Source organism: Ipomoea nil, unplaced genomic scaffold (genome assembly GCF_001879475.1).
Source record: "Ipomoea nil cultivar Tokyo-kokei standard unplaced genomic scaffold, Asagao_1.1 scaffold0684, whole genome shotgun sequence".
In the NCBI taxonomy this organism is placed as follows: Eukaryota; Viridiplantae; Streptophyta; class Magnoliopsida; order Solanales; family Convolvulaceae; genus Ipomoea; species Ipomoea nil.
Window position 1 is genome coordinate 1,825,853 of NW_017617112.1, and position 18,548 is coordinate 1,844,400.

The 18,548-nt window shown below is 36.5% G+C and overlaps 1 protein-coding gene across 4 annotated transcripts in view; it reads left to right on the forward strand.

Moving 5' to 3' along the window:
• Positions 1–17,952, forward strand: part of LOC109175159 (putative late blight resistance protein homolog R1A-3) — a 49,468-nt gene extending 31,516 nt beyond the window's left edge. For 2 of the 4 annotated variants that reach the window (XR_002053251.1, XR_002053253.1), the window contains one exon: positions 1,792–1,984. Coding sequence is in view for 2 of the 4 variants with exons in the window: in XM_019324412.1 (XP_019179957.1) it covers positions 4,720–4,800 (81 nt within the window). In the remaining 2 variants the exon portion in view is untranslated. The other 2 variants (XM_019324412.1, XM_019324413.1) reach the window with 2 other exon arrangements.
• The last annotated feature ends 596 nt before the right edge of the window (positions 17,953–18,548 follow it).

Here is an 18,548-nt window from a genome sequence, read left to right on the forward strand (position 1 = left end):
GTCGAATCTCTGTTGTATTCTATTGGCTCAACTTTCCTTTTTCCCTTTTTGTTTGCTATAACTTTTTTACCCTGATTGACATGTGCTTATTATCACACTGTATTTAATGATCTTTCAAATTTGCAGTTACAGATGCCTAATTCGACAGTCCTCTGTTCCTCAACCTCATTCCCTATTGCCACAGTCATCGCAATCAACAGCTAGCAGTTCGAACACTTCCTGGTGGTATCAATGTGGTGGTGGTACCTTTTAATGGAACTCTTAAAAAAACATATGTATAACCATTTTAGGGTAACATTCTTTATTGACTAAGCCCTAAGGTAATACATTTATCTGTGCAACTACTATGTTATTAACTGGAGTTCATTGGAGTGTTAACCAATTTCATACTTATTCATAATGGAAAATGCTTTTTTCCCCTCCTGATGTGACTTATACTTATTGGGCGCCCATGAATTTGCTGACCCACTTGTAATCAAATACTAAAGAATCCAATCAAATAACTAAAGGTTACTACTTTAGAATGGAATTGTGTTTATTCTTAAACAATGAAACTTAGATGATGAAATCATACAAGCAAGGCAGAAGTATTAGTCAGTCAAGTAAATGGTTTTAAATTTTTAATATCTTCAACATTTATTTTTGGATACTTCAATGGAAATATTGATTACTTCCTGTAAGAGGAAGAGGTAGATCTAACTTATTTATCTGGTGGATGCCAACTGAATTTGAATTAAGGTGTAGTTGAGCTGAGTTGTACTTGCCTCAAATCCTTAAAATGACATGAGATCAAGAACTGAGGTTGAGCTAACACCTGGTGACCTGGGGATGTAATGCTGCATCCTTAATTATGGGAATTTAATGTTCATATGAGAAGTAATTTGAGGCAGAATGTGCAAAATAATAAAGATGCCTACCTAACTTGAATAGTGTTTTTTTTTTTGTTGATAATTTGCTTTTACAACAGTATGCACGTTTCATGCTTGAAATTTTGGTCTTCATGGGGTTTTCAGTTCTTCATTGGGTTTTTTATTCTTTTTGACAATATGTGGAAGATGTTTTTTATTATCTTTTTTTTTTTTTTAACAGCCAAGCTCTTCGGCATTGTCTACTCCTCTGGACAACATCATTAAGGGTCGTCATGAAACCCAGATTGTTGCTAACAATTCTGCTTGGGTCAATAAAACAATTCCCACTTCAGGTTTGGCAGAGAGAGCTAGAGCCCCAAATGATAGTATAGATGCGATGAATCATCGCCCATCAAAGTTGTCATAACTAAATATAATGATGGAAGGAGTTCCTATTCAGCAGCACAGCTGAATTAAATGTTGGTAACAAGGCCTTCAAGGTCAGCTAGCTTATCTGGAAATCAAATTTCCGGAACAGAAGAGGCTTCTAGTTCTGAGAAGCATGCTCTTCAGGTAAGCTTTAATAAACATTCCTGTATTGCATCCATCTTAATAACTGCTGTTATTATTATTATTATTGCGAGTGTTTTATATCCATCAAATGCAGGTGAATTACTTATACGACTAGTGTATTATTTGTTGTGTTTCAAACAGTTTAGTATATTGTTCTTAAGGTCCCATTTGATTTCCGTTAATCCTGAATCAATTTTCATCCAAGACCTCTCTTTCACACCTGCAGATAACCCCAGATGTAGAGTCTGCCTTATTGCAGCAAGTGATGAGTCTCACGCCAGAACAGTTAACAGCGACAACAGGATGGGACTGAGAGTTCGAATCCCCAGTTATCCGAACAAATATCGAAAGGGAGTCATCATCAGCACAGCCACGAAGCAGAATGTGTACAAAATGGTTGCCTTTGTGGCCATATAAAGTATGTGTTCCTGATGAGATCCTCAATATTCCTCTTCTCACAGAGCTTGGCGTAGAGGCTAGGCCAGTACGACTCCACGGTGACATTAGCCGACTTCACAAGTGCAGCAATCTTCTCCGCAGTAACGGGGATTCCATCATCGTGGTACAGGTGAGTTCTCCGATCGACATTCTCGATCTTCAATCTACTCGGAACAGTTACATCTCAGATCGAGAGAGAAAAGAATGGCTTGTGTAGCTGTAAATTCTCTTATCAGAACATTAGAGCTTGAGTTCTTGCAACCTCACCCTCGTCCATTCCTACAACAAATGGAACTCATCCCTTTTAACAAAGACCTCATCCAATCTCTCCATGCAAAGCTTGCTTTTCTGATACAACTGTTCGACGAGAGCAGAATGGATGGTGTTGAAGCAATTAAAGACTTGGAAACAGAGCTCAGAGATGTAGCTTTCAGAGTAGAAGATGAAATTGAGCTCCATGTGCTTGATCTCTATGAAGATGATCTCTATTTGGTAAATCTCTTTAAAGAAGCTGACGAGGAAATGGGACAAGGGGACACTGAAGCCCAAAAAAACCAGCATTCTCATAGACTTAGTCATGTATTGCAACAAGCAATAGAAGACATTGATGCCATTAAAGAAGAGCTGGAAAAAGTCATGATGGAGTACAAGCATGTCATAGCTGTGCAAGGAAGGGAGACTACACTTGTTGATGATGTTATTCCAAAATCTGATGATGAACTTGTCAAGATGGACGGTTCCGGTTCCTCCAATCATGCTTCACACACTGAGGACATAATGGTTGGGAAAAACAATGAGTTCGAGATTATAAGGAAGATGCTAATACAACATCCATCTAAACAACGAGAAGTTGTCTCAATTCAAGGTATGGGAGGAATCGGCAAGACAACGTTAGCAAGACGAGTTTATGAAAATCCATCAACTGTCTCGCACTTTGACAGACGACTATGGGTTGTTGTTTCACAACATCACAATAAGAGGCAAATGCTCTTAGGTCTTCTTGGTTCTAAAGACAATGTAAACAAGTGCAGTGATGAGGACCTAGCATTACAGCTCTACCAAAGTTTGAAGGGTCAAAGGTACTTGGTAGTGATAGATGATGTATGGAGCATAGAGTCATGGAATGATGTTAAATCTTGCTTTCCAGATGATATAAATGGGAGTCGAGTATTGTTGACTACTCGCTTTGCATAGGTGGCTACTTGTATTGGCTCTAACAATTACTTCTCCCATAAATTGCAGTTCTTAGATCAAAGTGAAAGTTGGGATTTGTTTTGCAAAAAGGCATGCAAATCTCACGGTGTTGAATTTGAGACAATTGGGAGACCAATTGTTGAGATATGTAAAGGACTGCCATTGGCAATTGTTGTGGTAGCAGGTTTATTTTCAAAACTCAAAACACTAGATGAGTGGAAAAATACTGCTAATGCTCTAATAAGTTCTTCAACATCAACTCTAGATGATGAAGAATGTTGGAGAATCCTCTCATTGAGTTATAGTCACTTGCCCCATAATTTGAAAGCTTGTTTTTTTATATTTAGGAGTTTTTCCAGAAGATTATAAGATCAATGCTAACAACCTTGCAAGGTTATGGGCTGCAGAAGGACTTGTAAAGGCATTCAAGAATGAGAGTTTTGAAGCGGTGGCCAAAAGGTACATAAATGAACTTATGGATAGAAACTTAATTCTTGTAAGCAAAAGAAGTTGTTGTGGGAGAAAAATTAAGGAGTTTAGAGTATATGATTTATTGCATGACTTTTGTGTGAGAGAATGTCAGAACCAGAGTCTTTTGCATGTTGTAGATGAAAGTGGTTGCAATTTCCCTCAGAAAGGTGTCCGTTGGATAAGAATCCAAAGGGTGTCATTTGTAGATTTTGACATCTCTGCGTTACATTCTCTATCAAAACACTGTCGGTCCATCTTTTGTTTTCCGGAGTGGGCCAAACCACCAATAAATTTGGAATTTTTCAGCCTATTGAGGGTACACTATGTTACTGAAATCTATTCCCCAAGTCCGACTGTTTATATCCATTTGAGATACCTAAGGATATCCAGGCAATGTGATCCTTGTCATTCATTATTATCCAACGCTTGGAATCTTCAAACATATAGTGTGTATCACGATATGGGATTACGCCATTTGGAGTTTCCACAACTTCTGTATATTCATTGTTATCAATTTGAAGGAGCTTTTCCCAAATCCGTTCATCAAAACTTGCAGGTCATTTCTAGATTGAATGCTAGGTGTCATTGGGACCAAGAGTCCTTAACAAAAGTTCCATACCTAAAGAAGGTAACTATTATTATAGGCAAAACCGATGATTGCACTAAGAACCTTGTCTGTTTACATCAGCTCGAGAGTTTGTCTCTTTGTGTTGATGTGTGGCACTATGAAATTCCGGATATGATGATGGCTCAAGTCATTAACAATATTCTTCTCTTGAAATACATTAGGAAGTTGAGGTTTGTTTTTATGAAATCTGAGTGGAAGGCAATTAATGTTTTGAGCAAGTTACCAAGGCTTGAGGTGCTCAAGTTATGGTATTCTGACCTTGGCAAAAAGTGGGAACTACCAGAGAATGTGAAATTCCGTCACTTAATTTGTTTGAAAATTTGGTGTGAAAATCTCAAACATTGGGAAGTTGGTGATGACAATTTTCCAAAACTTGAGCACCTATTCCTTTACAGTTGCTATAAATTGAGAGAGATCCCGAATGGCTTTGCAGAAATTCCAACATTGAACTTAATCCAATTAGAGGAGTGTCATCCTTCTGCAGTGATGTCTGCAAAGCAAATTGAAGCTGAACAGCATGACTATGGAAACGAGAATATGGTTGTCATTGAGAAAGACACATTAAAGGTCTCTCGATCAATCTCCATTTCTTTTTCTCAATTGCTTTTTATTTCAGTCTCCTTTAATTTTTCTGCCAACTTCATTTAGTTTCATCACATCCTAATTTGTTTTCATTGATTCATGACAACCTCGCTCCCTAGCTTGAAGATGACTCCGATGAAGGCGAGTTTGATGAAGATGACTCCGATGAGGCGAGTTTGAGGAAGATGATTCTGATGAAGGCGAGTTTGATGAAGATGACTCCGATGAAGGCGACTCTGATGAAGATGAGGAGTAGAATAAAAGAAGGGTGTGGGAAGAGCATGCAGATGGTTGTTGTGGCTGTTTTGCAATTTTGGTGTATGTTTGAAATGGTTTGTGGTTCACAGGTTCTTCAGCTGCAAATTAGAATAGGGTATAGATTACTATATTACTGTCTGTCTTGTATCTGCTTCTAAGAATGAACAATATAATCTGCTGGATTTAAGGCTTGCTACTTGCTAGATATATGGATTTAAGAATTGTAAAAATATTTTGATCTGATCAACAATATTAATAGTGAATTCTCTTTAACTTCAACATATATAGCTGCATTAGCTTGGTCTTCTTCATCTAATATTTATAATCAGAGTAAGCTACCAACCCCTCCAAAATTTTCTCTTACTATACAATCTTCCCCTCCTCACATGTCTTTTCTAATTGGGTAATTAACTTTCTTTTTACCTAATAGTACAGTGGAGAGCAAAAACTTGGGTGAACTGTCTCACAAATCTTTATCCGTGATATGGGTCGAGTTGTAGACAACCAGCTGAGATGCTCAATGAAGGCACACTTTGTAAGTATCACAATTTTAAACTTTTAGTTATAAGTATTACAATATTTATCATCTGTAACAATTAATTTTATCCTAAATAGTATCTATCATGTGTAACAATCCATTTTATCCTAACTTAAAAAGTGTGCTAAACTAGCATTGTCGCTATTTAATTTATTTAATTATTATTTTTGAAATATTCATGATTCTTCGAATCTATGACCATTCATTAGGAATGGTAACCGGTATAGTATCACACTACATGATAGTGGTAATTTATTTAAGAGTAAATGACCGATTTGGTCCTCCGACTATTGCGAAACTACCGATTTGATCCTCGATTATAATCCTCACCAAATTAAGTCTTCAACTTTATAATTTTTACCCGATTTCGTCCTCCGTCTCTTTGACGGTAAAGCCTCCGTCTTTCCCAAGGACAGTAATGTAAATACACACAGCTATCGCGCCATCCCAGACCAGACCTTCGTTCGTAGGTCCCTAATCTATCTCCGTCAAGAAAAACAGAGACCTGACGCGGTGGAGACTCTTCACAAATCATCACAGTCTTCGTCGGTGGGGCAATTCCTGGTGATCCAGTCTGTTGATCAAGGATCGAGTGGTAGGGATGGAGTCGTCTCGTTGCAACAATCCTCCTCCGATGGTTTAATTGTTGATCAGCCACCACCGTCTTCCATCGAAGTCGGTGCCAACCGGTTTTCGTCGACAGGGCAGTTCCCTGCGATCCAGTCTGTTGATCAAGGATCGAGTGGTAGGGATGGAGTCGTCTTGTTGCAACGATCATCCTCCGATGGTCTGATTGTTGATCGGCCACCATCGTCTTCCACAGAAGTTGGTGCCAACCGGAGGTTTTTCGGCCATTAAAGACGTCGAACAATGAGACGGATGGCGGTGCTGGTCTTGGCTGGTCAGCGACTACTAGCTTTGCCGGGCATAACCCTATTCGACAGACCCCTACCCCAACCCTAGCTCTGGCCGATGGTGGAGTCGCTGTCGTTGCTGGTGGCGGTGAGCTCCCGGTGACCGGAGGTTGTTCTCCACAGCCGCGACATACTGAACGGTGAAACAGTTTGGTGGATGGGGCTACGGTTGGAAATGGTGATCTCGTCTCCTTTGTGGCGATAGCTGTATGTATTTACATTACTATCCTTGGGGAAGACGGAGGCTTCAAGGTCAAAGAGATGGAGGACGAAATCGAGTAAAAATTGAAAAGTTGAGGACTTAATTTGATAAGAATTATAGTCGGGGACCAAACCGGTAGTTTCGCAAACAAAAATGATATACTACGTCACTTAATAGAAGGCGATTTTTTAAATAATCGCCTTCTAATATATATTGTAATACTACGGCACATAATAGACGGCGATTTTGTAAATAACCGCCTTCTATTATATACTATGTCACTTAATAGACAACGTAACGATTTTTAAATATCCGCCTTCTATTGTATACTACGTCACTTAATAGACGGCGAGTTTTAAATAACCGTCTTCTAATATATACTTACATAACTTAATAGATGCCGATTTTTAAATAACCGTCTTCTATTATATACTACGTCACTTAATAGACGGTGATTTTTAAATAACCGTGTATGTGTAAAAATAACCGTCGTGACAACTATGTTTTGTAGTAGTGGGAGGACCAAGTCAGTCATTAACTCTTTATTCAATTACTTGAATGAAATATAGTTTAAAATGCCTCTTTCTTTTATAATGCCACACGGCCGTGCAATAGTTACATAATAATAAGGCCATAGCAGAAGTAGAATGAGATTACAATATATATATATATATATATATATATATATATATATATATATTTTTTTTTTTTTTTTTTGAGATTACAATATCTTATTTAATTAGATTTCTAGAACAGTAGTTATATAGCAATGTATGGTGTATGATGTAGAGCATTACTAGGTTTTAGAATCCACTCTAATAATTTGGTAGAATAATCTACATACATACATACATACATACTTTCAAAAAAAAAAAAAAACATACATACATACATACATACATACATACATACATATATATATATATATATATATATATATATGTATGTATATATGAGTAAATTTCATTTTTGGTGCTACTGTTATAGGGGTCATTCCAATTTTAGTCCATCATTATGTTTTGGCACATTGCGACCAATGTTATTACAAGTGTTTCAATTTCAGTCTACCGTTTGAATTTTCGTCAATTGACCGTGTATTCCAAGGGTATTTTTTTCTTTGTTTGTTTTTGTCTTCTCCTTTAAACTTTTGACTGTATTTCCTTTCCCTTTCCTAACCAAGTTATGAACCCAATTTTGCGAGACTTTCCGACGTTCTTGCGGTGGCCGGTGCCTTCTTTCTTCTTCTTCACTACATTAAGAGATCACACATGTGTCATATCTCAATTTCAGCATATTCACCCTATGATTTCCAGTTCTGTAGTACCAAATAAGAAACCAACACATTTTAAACACAGAAATTTCCAATTTTTCACATCAAAACCAATCATTTTTATAAATAACTACCTTACATTGAATGCAAAAAGTATAACAATCTTATCCTACAACTCAGTAAGCTCAAGCTTATTGATTTCAGTATATTCAACCCCGATTACCAGTCCATCGAACCTAATCACAATCAACATAGCTCCAGAAGATCAAATTCGAAATCCAAGAGCAATCACTGCCCTATTAATAATGTAAATAAATAACACAAGCAAAATCAACATTTTGGAATTGAATTTAGGACTACAATTAAGAAAATAATAAACCCTATGAAACTGAAAAGTGAAATTTTGTTTCGAGGTGGAAAGAGGTGACCTTGGTCTTTGTCATCCTCACCAGTTTTTGGCTTGCCTTTCCTCCATTTTTGAGGAACAAGCCAGATGTCAAAGGATGCGCAGAGGTTCTTGCCTTTATCTAGTTTGTTAAGCATAAAAAACTAGATGGGTAGAAGAATTCGTCCGTAATTTGGTTGGGAAAGGAAAAGCAAAACCAGTGAAAAGGGTAAAGGGGAAGCTTCAACCATAAAAGGATAGAAATGCCCTTGGATTACACGGCCATGAGACGCAAATGTTAACGATGGACTAAAAGTGGAACACTTTTAATAACAATGGTCGCAATGTGGCAAGACAAATAATGGTGGACTAAAATTGGAATGACTTCTATAACAGGACCACAAATGGAATAGACTATATATATATATATATATATATATATATATATATATATATATATATATATATATATATATATATATAGTGAAAGGTTCATGTGCGGTTGTGCGGTTGATTAATGTGCGTGAGATTTGTACTCAATGTACGTGAGTATTGTGTTTAATGTGCCTGAGATTTGTACTTAATGTGCGTGAATATGTAATGTTAATGTGCGTGAGTTTTGTACTTAAGGTGTGCGAGTCTTGTGCCTAAGGTGCGTGAGTTGTGTGCTTAATGTGCGTGAGTGTGTTCTTCATCCACTGCTGCAAAAATTATGTGCATCCACTGCTACATTTTCTTCTTGTTTTTGTTTCGAAGGGGTGGAGGAATGAATTTTGTCTTGTTTTGCTTTGCATACCGAGGGTCTGCTAATGAGAGCGAAGCTGCTAATGAAAGCTTCAAAGATTGTGAAAAAGAAGGAGACTGTGAAAATTTTCTGTTCTGCTTCCTTCTGAGCTCGTAATTTTAAACTACTCACGTACATTAAGTACAAATCTCAGGCATATTAAACAGAAGACTCAGGCACATTAAGTACAAAACTCACGCACATTAACATTACACACTCACGCACATTAACATTACACACTCACGCACAATAATTACAAAGCTCAAGCACATTAAGCACAAGACTCACGCACATTAAGTACAAAGCTCACGCACATTAATCAATCGCACAACTGCACGGGAAGCCACAAATGTACCTGATCCCTTCCCTATATCCCTGGGAGAAGTTCCGCACCTGATCCCATATATATATATATATATATATATATATATATATATATATATATATATATATATATATATATATATATATATATATATATATATATGTGTGTGTGTGTGTGTGTGTGTGTGTGTGTGTGTGTGTGTGTGTGTGTGTGTGTATTCAAATGAGGACAAGTATATTATAGAGGACTGTGAGGACAAATGTAGTGTGTGCCATTAGCCGGTATGTCGTGTGCATGACCGAATGTAGTCGTGTGCCACAGTTTGTATGACGCGTGCTAGATTTGTTAATTTATAGAGCCTGGGTTCAAAACCTGATGTTTACATTTATTCTTGTGTGACATTATTTATTAAGTTGTGTGCCTGGTATTAATTTGTTGTGTGCCCATAATTTGTCCTCACAGTCCTCTATATATTGTTGTTCTCATTTGAACTCAACCATATATATATATATATATATATATATATATATATATATATATATATATATATATATATATATATATATATATATATATATATATATATATATATATATATATATATATATATATATATATATATATATATATATAGGGAAGGGATCAGGTGCATTTGAGGCTTCCCGTGCGGTTGTGCGGTTGGAAGCACAGAGACTCCGAAACTTGTCTGCGTTTAAGAATGAGTAAACAGTGGCTAAAAACAAACAAAATAGTAAAGGTTAAGTTAGATTATCTGCACAACTTCACTTGCGTACAAAGAAATGTGGTTAAGAATGAGTAAACTGTGGCTAAGAAGAAACAAAACAGTGAGAGGTTAAAGTATACACTCACGCATATTAAGCACACAACTCACGCACATTAAGCACATAACTCACACACTTTAAGTACAAAATTCACGCACATTAAGCACTACACACTCACGCACATTAAGTACAAAACACACGCACCTTAAGCATAAGACTCACGCTGTCACGCACATTAAGCATAAAACTCACGCACATTAAGGTTGTGTTGTTATTGAGCGATGCCCAATTCCTAACTCAAGTCCTTCAATGATAATACATCAGGTTGTTGCAGGCTCAAGCAAGCAACCAACAAGATTGAATATGTCTCTGCATAGCATAAGAAAATAAAACACAACAAACTAAAGAAGAAAAAAAACATACATAGATATCGTAACGTAACGATCGAAACGCAAGGTGAAGAAAGAAGTACTTACCCAGCAATCCAAGTGAGAAGAAAGAGAAGGGAGATTCCATGGCTGGATCGGACTTTGTGTGAAAGTTGGTGAAAATCATTAACATTACATACTCACACACATTAAGTACAAATCTCAGGCACATTAAGTACAAGACTCACGCACATTGAGTACAAAACTCACGCACATTAATCATAAAACCACTCACCTTAATTTTGACCTAGATGCAAAAATTACAAAATTGTCACCGCTTTTTTTTTTTTTTTTTTAATTTTGGTAATCTTGGACGTTGATTTAAGCGAGATGAATGGCTCAGATTAAATCGCATAACCGCACCTGAGCTGTTCACCCGCATGAGAACCGATTTCTATATATATATATATATATATATATATATATATATATATATATATATATATATATATATATATATATACGGGATCAGGTGCGGAACTTCTCCCAGGTGAAACATGCAGATTAATTATAGCCAGGTAAAACATGCAGATTAATCATAGCCATTGATCTTGTCAAAATCAACAGCCCGGAATGAAAAGAAAAAAAAAACTTGGTGACATTATGATAATTTTGCATATTGTTGAAAGCTTATGGTGCGTAATTGTAAAGTTTAAGGTGCGTATTTTCAAAACTAATTAAGTATGTAAGTTTAAAACTTAAGGTGTGTAAGTTTATAGCGTTAGGTGCCTATGTTTAAATCTTAAGATGCTTAAGTTTAAATCGTAAGATGTGTAAGTTTGTAGCTTAAGGTGCGTATGTTTAAAGCTTAAGGTGCACCCATTTGAACGTTACGGTGTATCAGTTAACAATTAAGTTATTAAGGTGCATCAATTTGACATTTAAGGTGTGCGTCAATTCTACACTTAAAGTGCATCCGTTTGATACGTCAGTTCTACACTTAAGGTGCGTCATTTTAACACTTAAAGTGCCTCAATTCAACACTAAGGTGCGTTAGTTTCACACTTAATATGCGTCAGTTTTACACTTAAGGTGCATAAGTTCTACACTTAAGTTGCGTCATTTTAACACTTATATGCGCCAATTCAACACGTAAGGTGCGTTAATTTAACATTTAAGGTGCATCAATTTGACACTTTAAGGTGTATCAATTTAACACTTAAAGTGCGTCAATACGAAACTTAAGGTGCGTGAGTTTGAAACTTAAGGTACAAAATTTTGAACCTTAAGGTGCATGGTGGTAGGAGGAGAATGCATTCAATTTTAGGGAACGCGTTTTTTATTTTTTTATTTTTTTTATGTTTGATTTGAGCTATTGATCTAGATTAGATCAACGGCTCATATCTCACCCCATCTTCCACCTAGGAAACTCTTCACACACACACACACACTCTCTCTCTCTCTCTCTCTCTCTCTCTCTCTCTCTCTCTCACACACACACACACACACATTTAAAATATAATATTAAAAGTTGAAGAGTTACCTATGATGACAATTGGAATACTTATGCGATTTCATATGACAATTTGCTTTCAAATATAATTCTAAAAGTTTATATTCTAATATTTTTTTCGTGTTAATTCCATCAGAGGTCCCTTGTCTTTGATGACAATTTCAAATTTAGTCTCAGATTATCGTTTTTGTCATTTAACATCCTAGACTATTATTTTTTGAGCTCCAAAATAAGCTCTTATTTTAAGCTACGAGTTTATTTTGAAAATATTACCAAACAGAACTTATAGCTTATTAGTAGCTTAAAATAAGCTATAAGCTCCAAAATAAGCTTTGCCAAACACAGCCTTAGAATTTTAAACTTGAGCACCTAATTCTTCATAATTATTGTCATTTGAGAGAGATCTTAAATTGCTTTGCAGAATTCCCCTATGTTTTCCATTTTTCATTTCTTGAATTTTCCATTTCTCTTGTTTAAATTAGGGCTATATTATTCATATTAGACTAGGATTATATTATTCGTGTTAGACTAGGACTCTATCTAGCATTTATATATTCGCTCTCTATACGCTCAGACATTATTATTGAATAATACAACACAATTATATTCTCATCTGGTATCAGAGCCAGGTTCGATCCTGGGACCTGTGGGTTGTCTAACACGAATAATATAATCCTAGTCTAATATGAATAACATAGTCCTAATAGTTTTCATTTTTTCTAAGAAAAAAGGGTTAGAAATGAAATGTTGTTGTAAGGGATTGAAATGTAGATCTACTTTCTCCATTTCTTCAAATTTGGAGATCGAATTAGTTAAATGAATTCTCCAAATTCTAAAAAAAATGTTTTCCATTTTTCAATTTGGAAAAAAGGTTTTAGTAAATAAGTTTGGCCATCTTCTATTTTTCAATTTCTCCAAATTTTTTTTAAATGACTCATTTCTTCAAAGTATGAAATTGTCTTCCTTTTGGCATCAGACTCTAGTGGCTATGGCGCTTGAGGAATGACGAGGTGTTCAATAACCATACGTCGTCGATAGACCAAAAGATGGAGTGGCTTAATTGCTAAGATACTGAGGTAAAGGCGGCGTTTGCAAAAAGATGGACTCCGGTGAGGAGAAGCACACCGACTGTCAACTCCCAAGTAGCATGGACTAAGCCGGCCAATGGTTGGATGAAACTCAACGTCGACGACTGCTACAAGGGTAGTGGAGTGGCAGGCTGTGGTGGCCTTTTAAGAGACTCGCATGGGAGCTGGTGTAGAGGCTTCACATATAACTTAGGGAGATGCTCAATTGAAGAGGCTGAGGCTTGGGCTATTCTGCAGGGGATCCGTTTGGCGAAGGATTATGGCGTAACTACACTCTTGGTTGAATGCGACTCAAAGACCATTGTGAATAGCTTGCGCAGTGATCCTGATGGGTATGCCTAAAGCAACAATATTGTTCGGGGATGCGTTCGAGAGGCAGCAAGTCTAATTGAAGTGGCCTTCAACCATGTTTACAGGGAACCGAACAAAGTTGCTGATAGCCTGGCCTCGATGGCACTCTCCCACCAGATCGGGCTTCGAATTTTAGAGGATTTCCCCCAAGAGCTTTGGGATGCTATTCTTCAAGATCAGATTGGAGCCAAATTTTCAAGGAGAATTCCCCACGATAGAGTTAGGGGAAACGATTGTAGCTAGTGTTTTTGGGTGTCCCCCTCATCTATAATAAAAAAAAAAATGAAATTGTCTTCCTTTTGCCATGAGTCACCCAAGCAAATTGAAGCTGAGCAGCGTGACTATGGAAACAACACACTAAGGATCTCTCACCCTTACTCTTTCTCAATTGCTTTTCATTTCACTCTCAACACATCAGTTAAGGTGTGTTTGGTTCATGGGTTTACACACTAGCAATGTGAATCAAAATTATAGTTAGTGTTCTGTTGACAACTTTATAAAACAAAACTATGGGATTTGATTAACCTTTTAATTAAAAACTCCATCCCATAATTAAAAAGGTATTTCATTCCATCTTATTGGTAATTAATATGATTTTTAAGTTTGGATTAGTGCCTTTAAATTTTTGATTTAATTCTTTTTTGTTCATATTAGTGTTTTGGATATCATTATATTAAGATAAATTGCCTTAATTTTTTATTTTTATATTTTTAAAACCTTTATTCTCATTATAGAGTGATACACAACCAAACATCAATATTGACAATCATTCATATTTCACTATACTACCAAACATGTAAAATACTTTTACCAAAACACATTACCATTATCAAGTATTTGATTCTCATTTCGATTCTGATTTCCTTAGCTAACTAAATACACCTATAGTTTCATCATATTATTCACTCTCGAACATGCCAATAGTATTGACATAACTTTATTTAATTAACTCACAATAGTGGTTTAGCATTGAGAAAGTGGTGGGGTACAAGCCATGAAAAGTCTGTGGGTTTACACTACTGGAAATTATTGAATTTCCGACCACCTGAAAGTGATCTTAAATCAAGTTGAAAGCAAAAAGTGGTCGGAAATAGCAACAAGGGTTTTTCCGGATACCAAAAGTGGTCGGAACAAGGCTTTCGACTTGATTTAAGATCACTTTTAGGTGGTCGGAAATTTCAGAATTTCCAGTAGTGTTAATTGTTTAATTTATTTAACAACTGTGCACATGGACAACTAACACATATGGCACATAAAAAATTCACCCATCTAATTATATTACAACTAAGCTAAGGAAAAATAAAAAGGATTTGCATTTGCAGACAACACATATGGCACATAAACAAATTTTCGCTAGCTGTAAGATTCCATTAAACATTAAACAATTGCAACTCATATTATGTTCTCATTCTCTAACTCTAATCTTTACAAGTTGCAATTCTGCTAACCAACTCATCTCTTGCAACAAACACCTTCATTCTCCACAAAGACCTCAGATTTCTCCAATCTCTCACGTCAATGGTCTTTCGCATTACCCAATTCCACTCATCTTGCTAGCTTCTGCTAATCTTCACACCTACACCAACAGAGATAGAGATAGAGAGAGAGAGAAAAGAATGGCTTGTGTAGCTGTAAATTCTCTTATCAGAACAATAGAGCTTGAGCTCTTGCAACCTCACCCTCGTCCATTCGTAGAAGAAATGGAACTCATCCGTTTTAACAAAGACCTCATCAAATCTCTCCATGCAAAGCTTGGTTTTCTTATACAACTGTTCGACGAGAGCAGAATGGATGGTGTTGAAGCAATTAAACACTTAGAAACAAAGCTCAGAGATGTAGCTTTCAGAGTAGAAGATGAAATTGAACTCCATGTGGTACATCTCTATAAAGAATTGGAAGCTGATCCGTATCTCTATTTGGAACATCTCTTTAAAGAAGCTGACGAGGAATTGGGACAAGGGGACACTGAAGCCAAACAAACCCAGCATTCTCATAGACTTAGTCATGTATTGCAACAAGCAATAGAAGACATTGATGCCATTAAGGAAGAGCTGGAGAAAGTCATGATGGAGTACAAGCATGTCGTAGCTGTGCAAGGAAGCGAGACTACACTTGATGATGAACTTGTCAAGATGGACGGTTCCAGTTCCTCCAATCATGCTTCAGACACCGAGGACATAATGGTCGGGAAAAACAGAGAGTTCGAGATTATAAGAAATATGCTAATACAACATCCATCTAAACACCGAGAAGTTGTCTCAATTCAAGGTATGGGAGGAATCGGCAAGACAACGTTAGCTAGACGAGTTTATGAAGATCCATCTATTGTCTCCCACTTTGACAGACGACTATGGGTTGTTGTATCACAACATCACAATAAGAGACAAATGCTTTTAGGTCTTCTTGGTTCTAAAGACATTGTAAACAACAGCAATGATGAGGACCTAGCATATCAGCTCTACCAAAGTTTGAAGGGTCAAAGGTACTTGGTAGTGATGGATGATGTATGGAGCATAGAGTCATGGAATGATGTTAAATCTTGCTTTTCAGATGATATAAATGGGAGTTGAGTATTGTTGACTACTTGCGTTGCAGAGGTCGTGGCTACTTGTTTTGGCTCTAACAATTACTTCTCCCATCAAATGCACTTATTAGATCAAAGTGAAAGTTGGGAATTATTTCATAAAAAGGCATGCAAATCTCGCGGTGTTGAATTTGAGACAATTGGGAAACCAATTGTTGAGAAATGTAAAGGACTACCTTTGGCAATTGTTGTGGTAGCGGGATTATTTTCAAAACTCAATACACTAGTTGAGTGGAAGAATACTGCCAATGCTCTAATAAGTTCTTCAACATCAACTCTAGATGATGAAGAATGTTGGAGAATCCTCTCATTGAGTTATAGTCACTTGCCCCATAATTTGAAAGCTTGTTTTTTATATTTAGGGGTTTTTCCAGAAGATTATAAGATCAATGCCAACAACCTTGGAAGATTATGGGCTGCAGAAGGACTTGTAAAGGCATTCAAGAACGAGAGTTTTGAAGATGTGGCTAAAAGGTACATAAATGAACTTATGGATAGAAACTTAATTCCTGTAAGCAAAAGAAGTAGCTGTGGAAGAAAAATTAAGGAGTTTAAAGTACATGATTTATTGCATGCCTTTTGTGTAAGAGAAGGTCAGAACCAGGGTCTTTTGCATGTTGTGGATCAAAGTAGTTCCAATTTCCTTCAAGAAGGTGTTCGTTGGATAAGAATCCAAAGGGTGTCATTTGAAGATTTTGACATCTCTGCATTACATTCTCTGTCAAAACACTGCCGTTCCATCTTTTTTTTTCCGAAGTGGCTCAAACATTCAATAAATTTGGAACTTTTCAGCCTATTGAGGGTACTCCCTGCTACTGATATCCGTCAGCCAAGTCGGACTGTTCATATCCATTTGAGATACCTATGGTTATTCAGGGAAACTACTGTTTTTGATACATTATTCTCCAATGCTTGGAATTTTCAAACATATCGAGTGCCTGAACATACACATTGGGGCAATTTGAAGTCTCCACAACTACAGTATATTTACTGTAATAGCTTGTATGGACGCTGGTTATTTTCCAAATCTGTTCAGCAAAACTTGCAGAACATTTCTAGATTGCAGGCTAGTCATTGCGACCAAGAGTCCTTAACAAAAGTTCCATTCCTAAAGAAGATATCTATTATTATGAACAAAACCAATGATTGCACTAAGAACCTTGTCTGTTTACAGCAACTCGAGAGTTTGTCTCTTTCTGTTAATATATTGGGCATTAAAATTCCGGAGGATATGATGGCTCAAACCATTAACAATATTCTTCTCTTGAAAAGCATTAGGAAGTTGAGGTTTCATTTAATGATATTTGAGTGGAAGGAAATTAATGTTTTGAGCAAGTTACCAAAGCTTGAGGTGCTCAAGTTAATGGTTTGTGACCTTGGCAAAAAGTGGGAAGTACCAGAGAATGTGAAATTCTGCCACTTAATTTGTTTGAAAATTTCGTTTGGTAGTGTCAAGCATTGGGAAGTTGGTGCTGATAATTTTCCAAAACTTGAGCGCCTATTCCTTCAAAGTTGCTATTCATTGAGAGAGATCCCGAATAGCTTTGCAGAAATTCCAACATTGAACTTAATCCAATTACAGTGGTGTCTTCCTTCTGCAGTGATGTCAGCCAAGCAAATTCAGGCTGAACAGCATGACTATGGAAACGAGAATATGGTTGTCATTGAGAAAAACACAGGATAGGTCTCCATTTCTTTTTCTCAATTCCTTTAATTTTTCTCCCAACTTCATTATTTAGTTTCATCACATCCTAATTTGTTTTCATTGATTCATGACATCCTCGCTCTCTAGCAAGCTTGAAGATGACTCCGATGAAGATGAGGAGTAGATGATGCAAAGCTATAGCAAAGAAAGACTCTAAACCTGCTAATTAATTGCAATAAAAGAAGGGTGTGGGAGGATCAGAGCAGATGGTTGTTAGTTGTGGCTGTTTTTGGTGTTTGAAATGGTTTCTGGTTCAACGGTACATTCTTCAGCTGCAAATTTGAATAGGGTATATATTATTGTGTTGTATTATATTGCAGGCCGAGCTGCTTCTAGGAATGAACAACATAATCTGCTGGATTTAAGGCTTGCTAGATATATGGATTTAAGAATTGTAAAAATATTTTGATCTGATCAACAATATTAATAGTGATGAATTCTCTTTAACTTCAATGTAGCTGCATTAGCTTCTTCCAAATGCCTGTCCGCACAAGGATCTATCCACTTTAAATTCAAACATTGGTCTTTTCTCCCAAATACTGCCTACTGAACTATTAAGCTAGCCCGTGCGGACAACATGCATAAGCTCCTTTATATTCTTCCCCTTGTCTAGCTATATCATATGCATAGAATCAAATGTATTTTTCATATGCTATGCTGCTTTTTTGGAAATTGATCTGTGTTATGGTGCCTTGAAATTCCTTTCACAGTTGGTAATGTAAAATTGCTTCAAAATATTTCATTGGT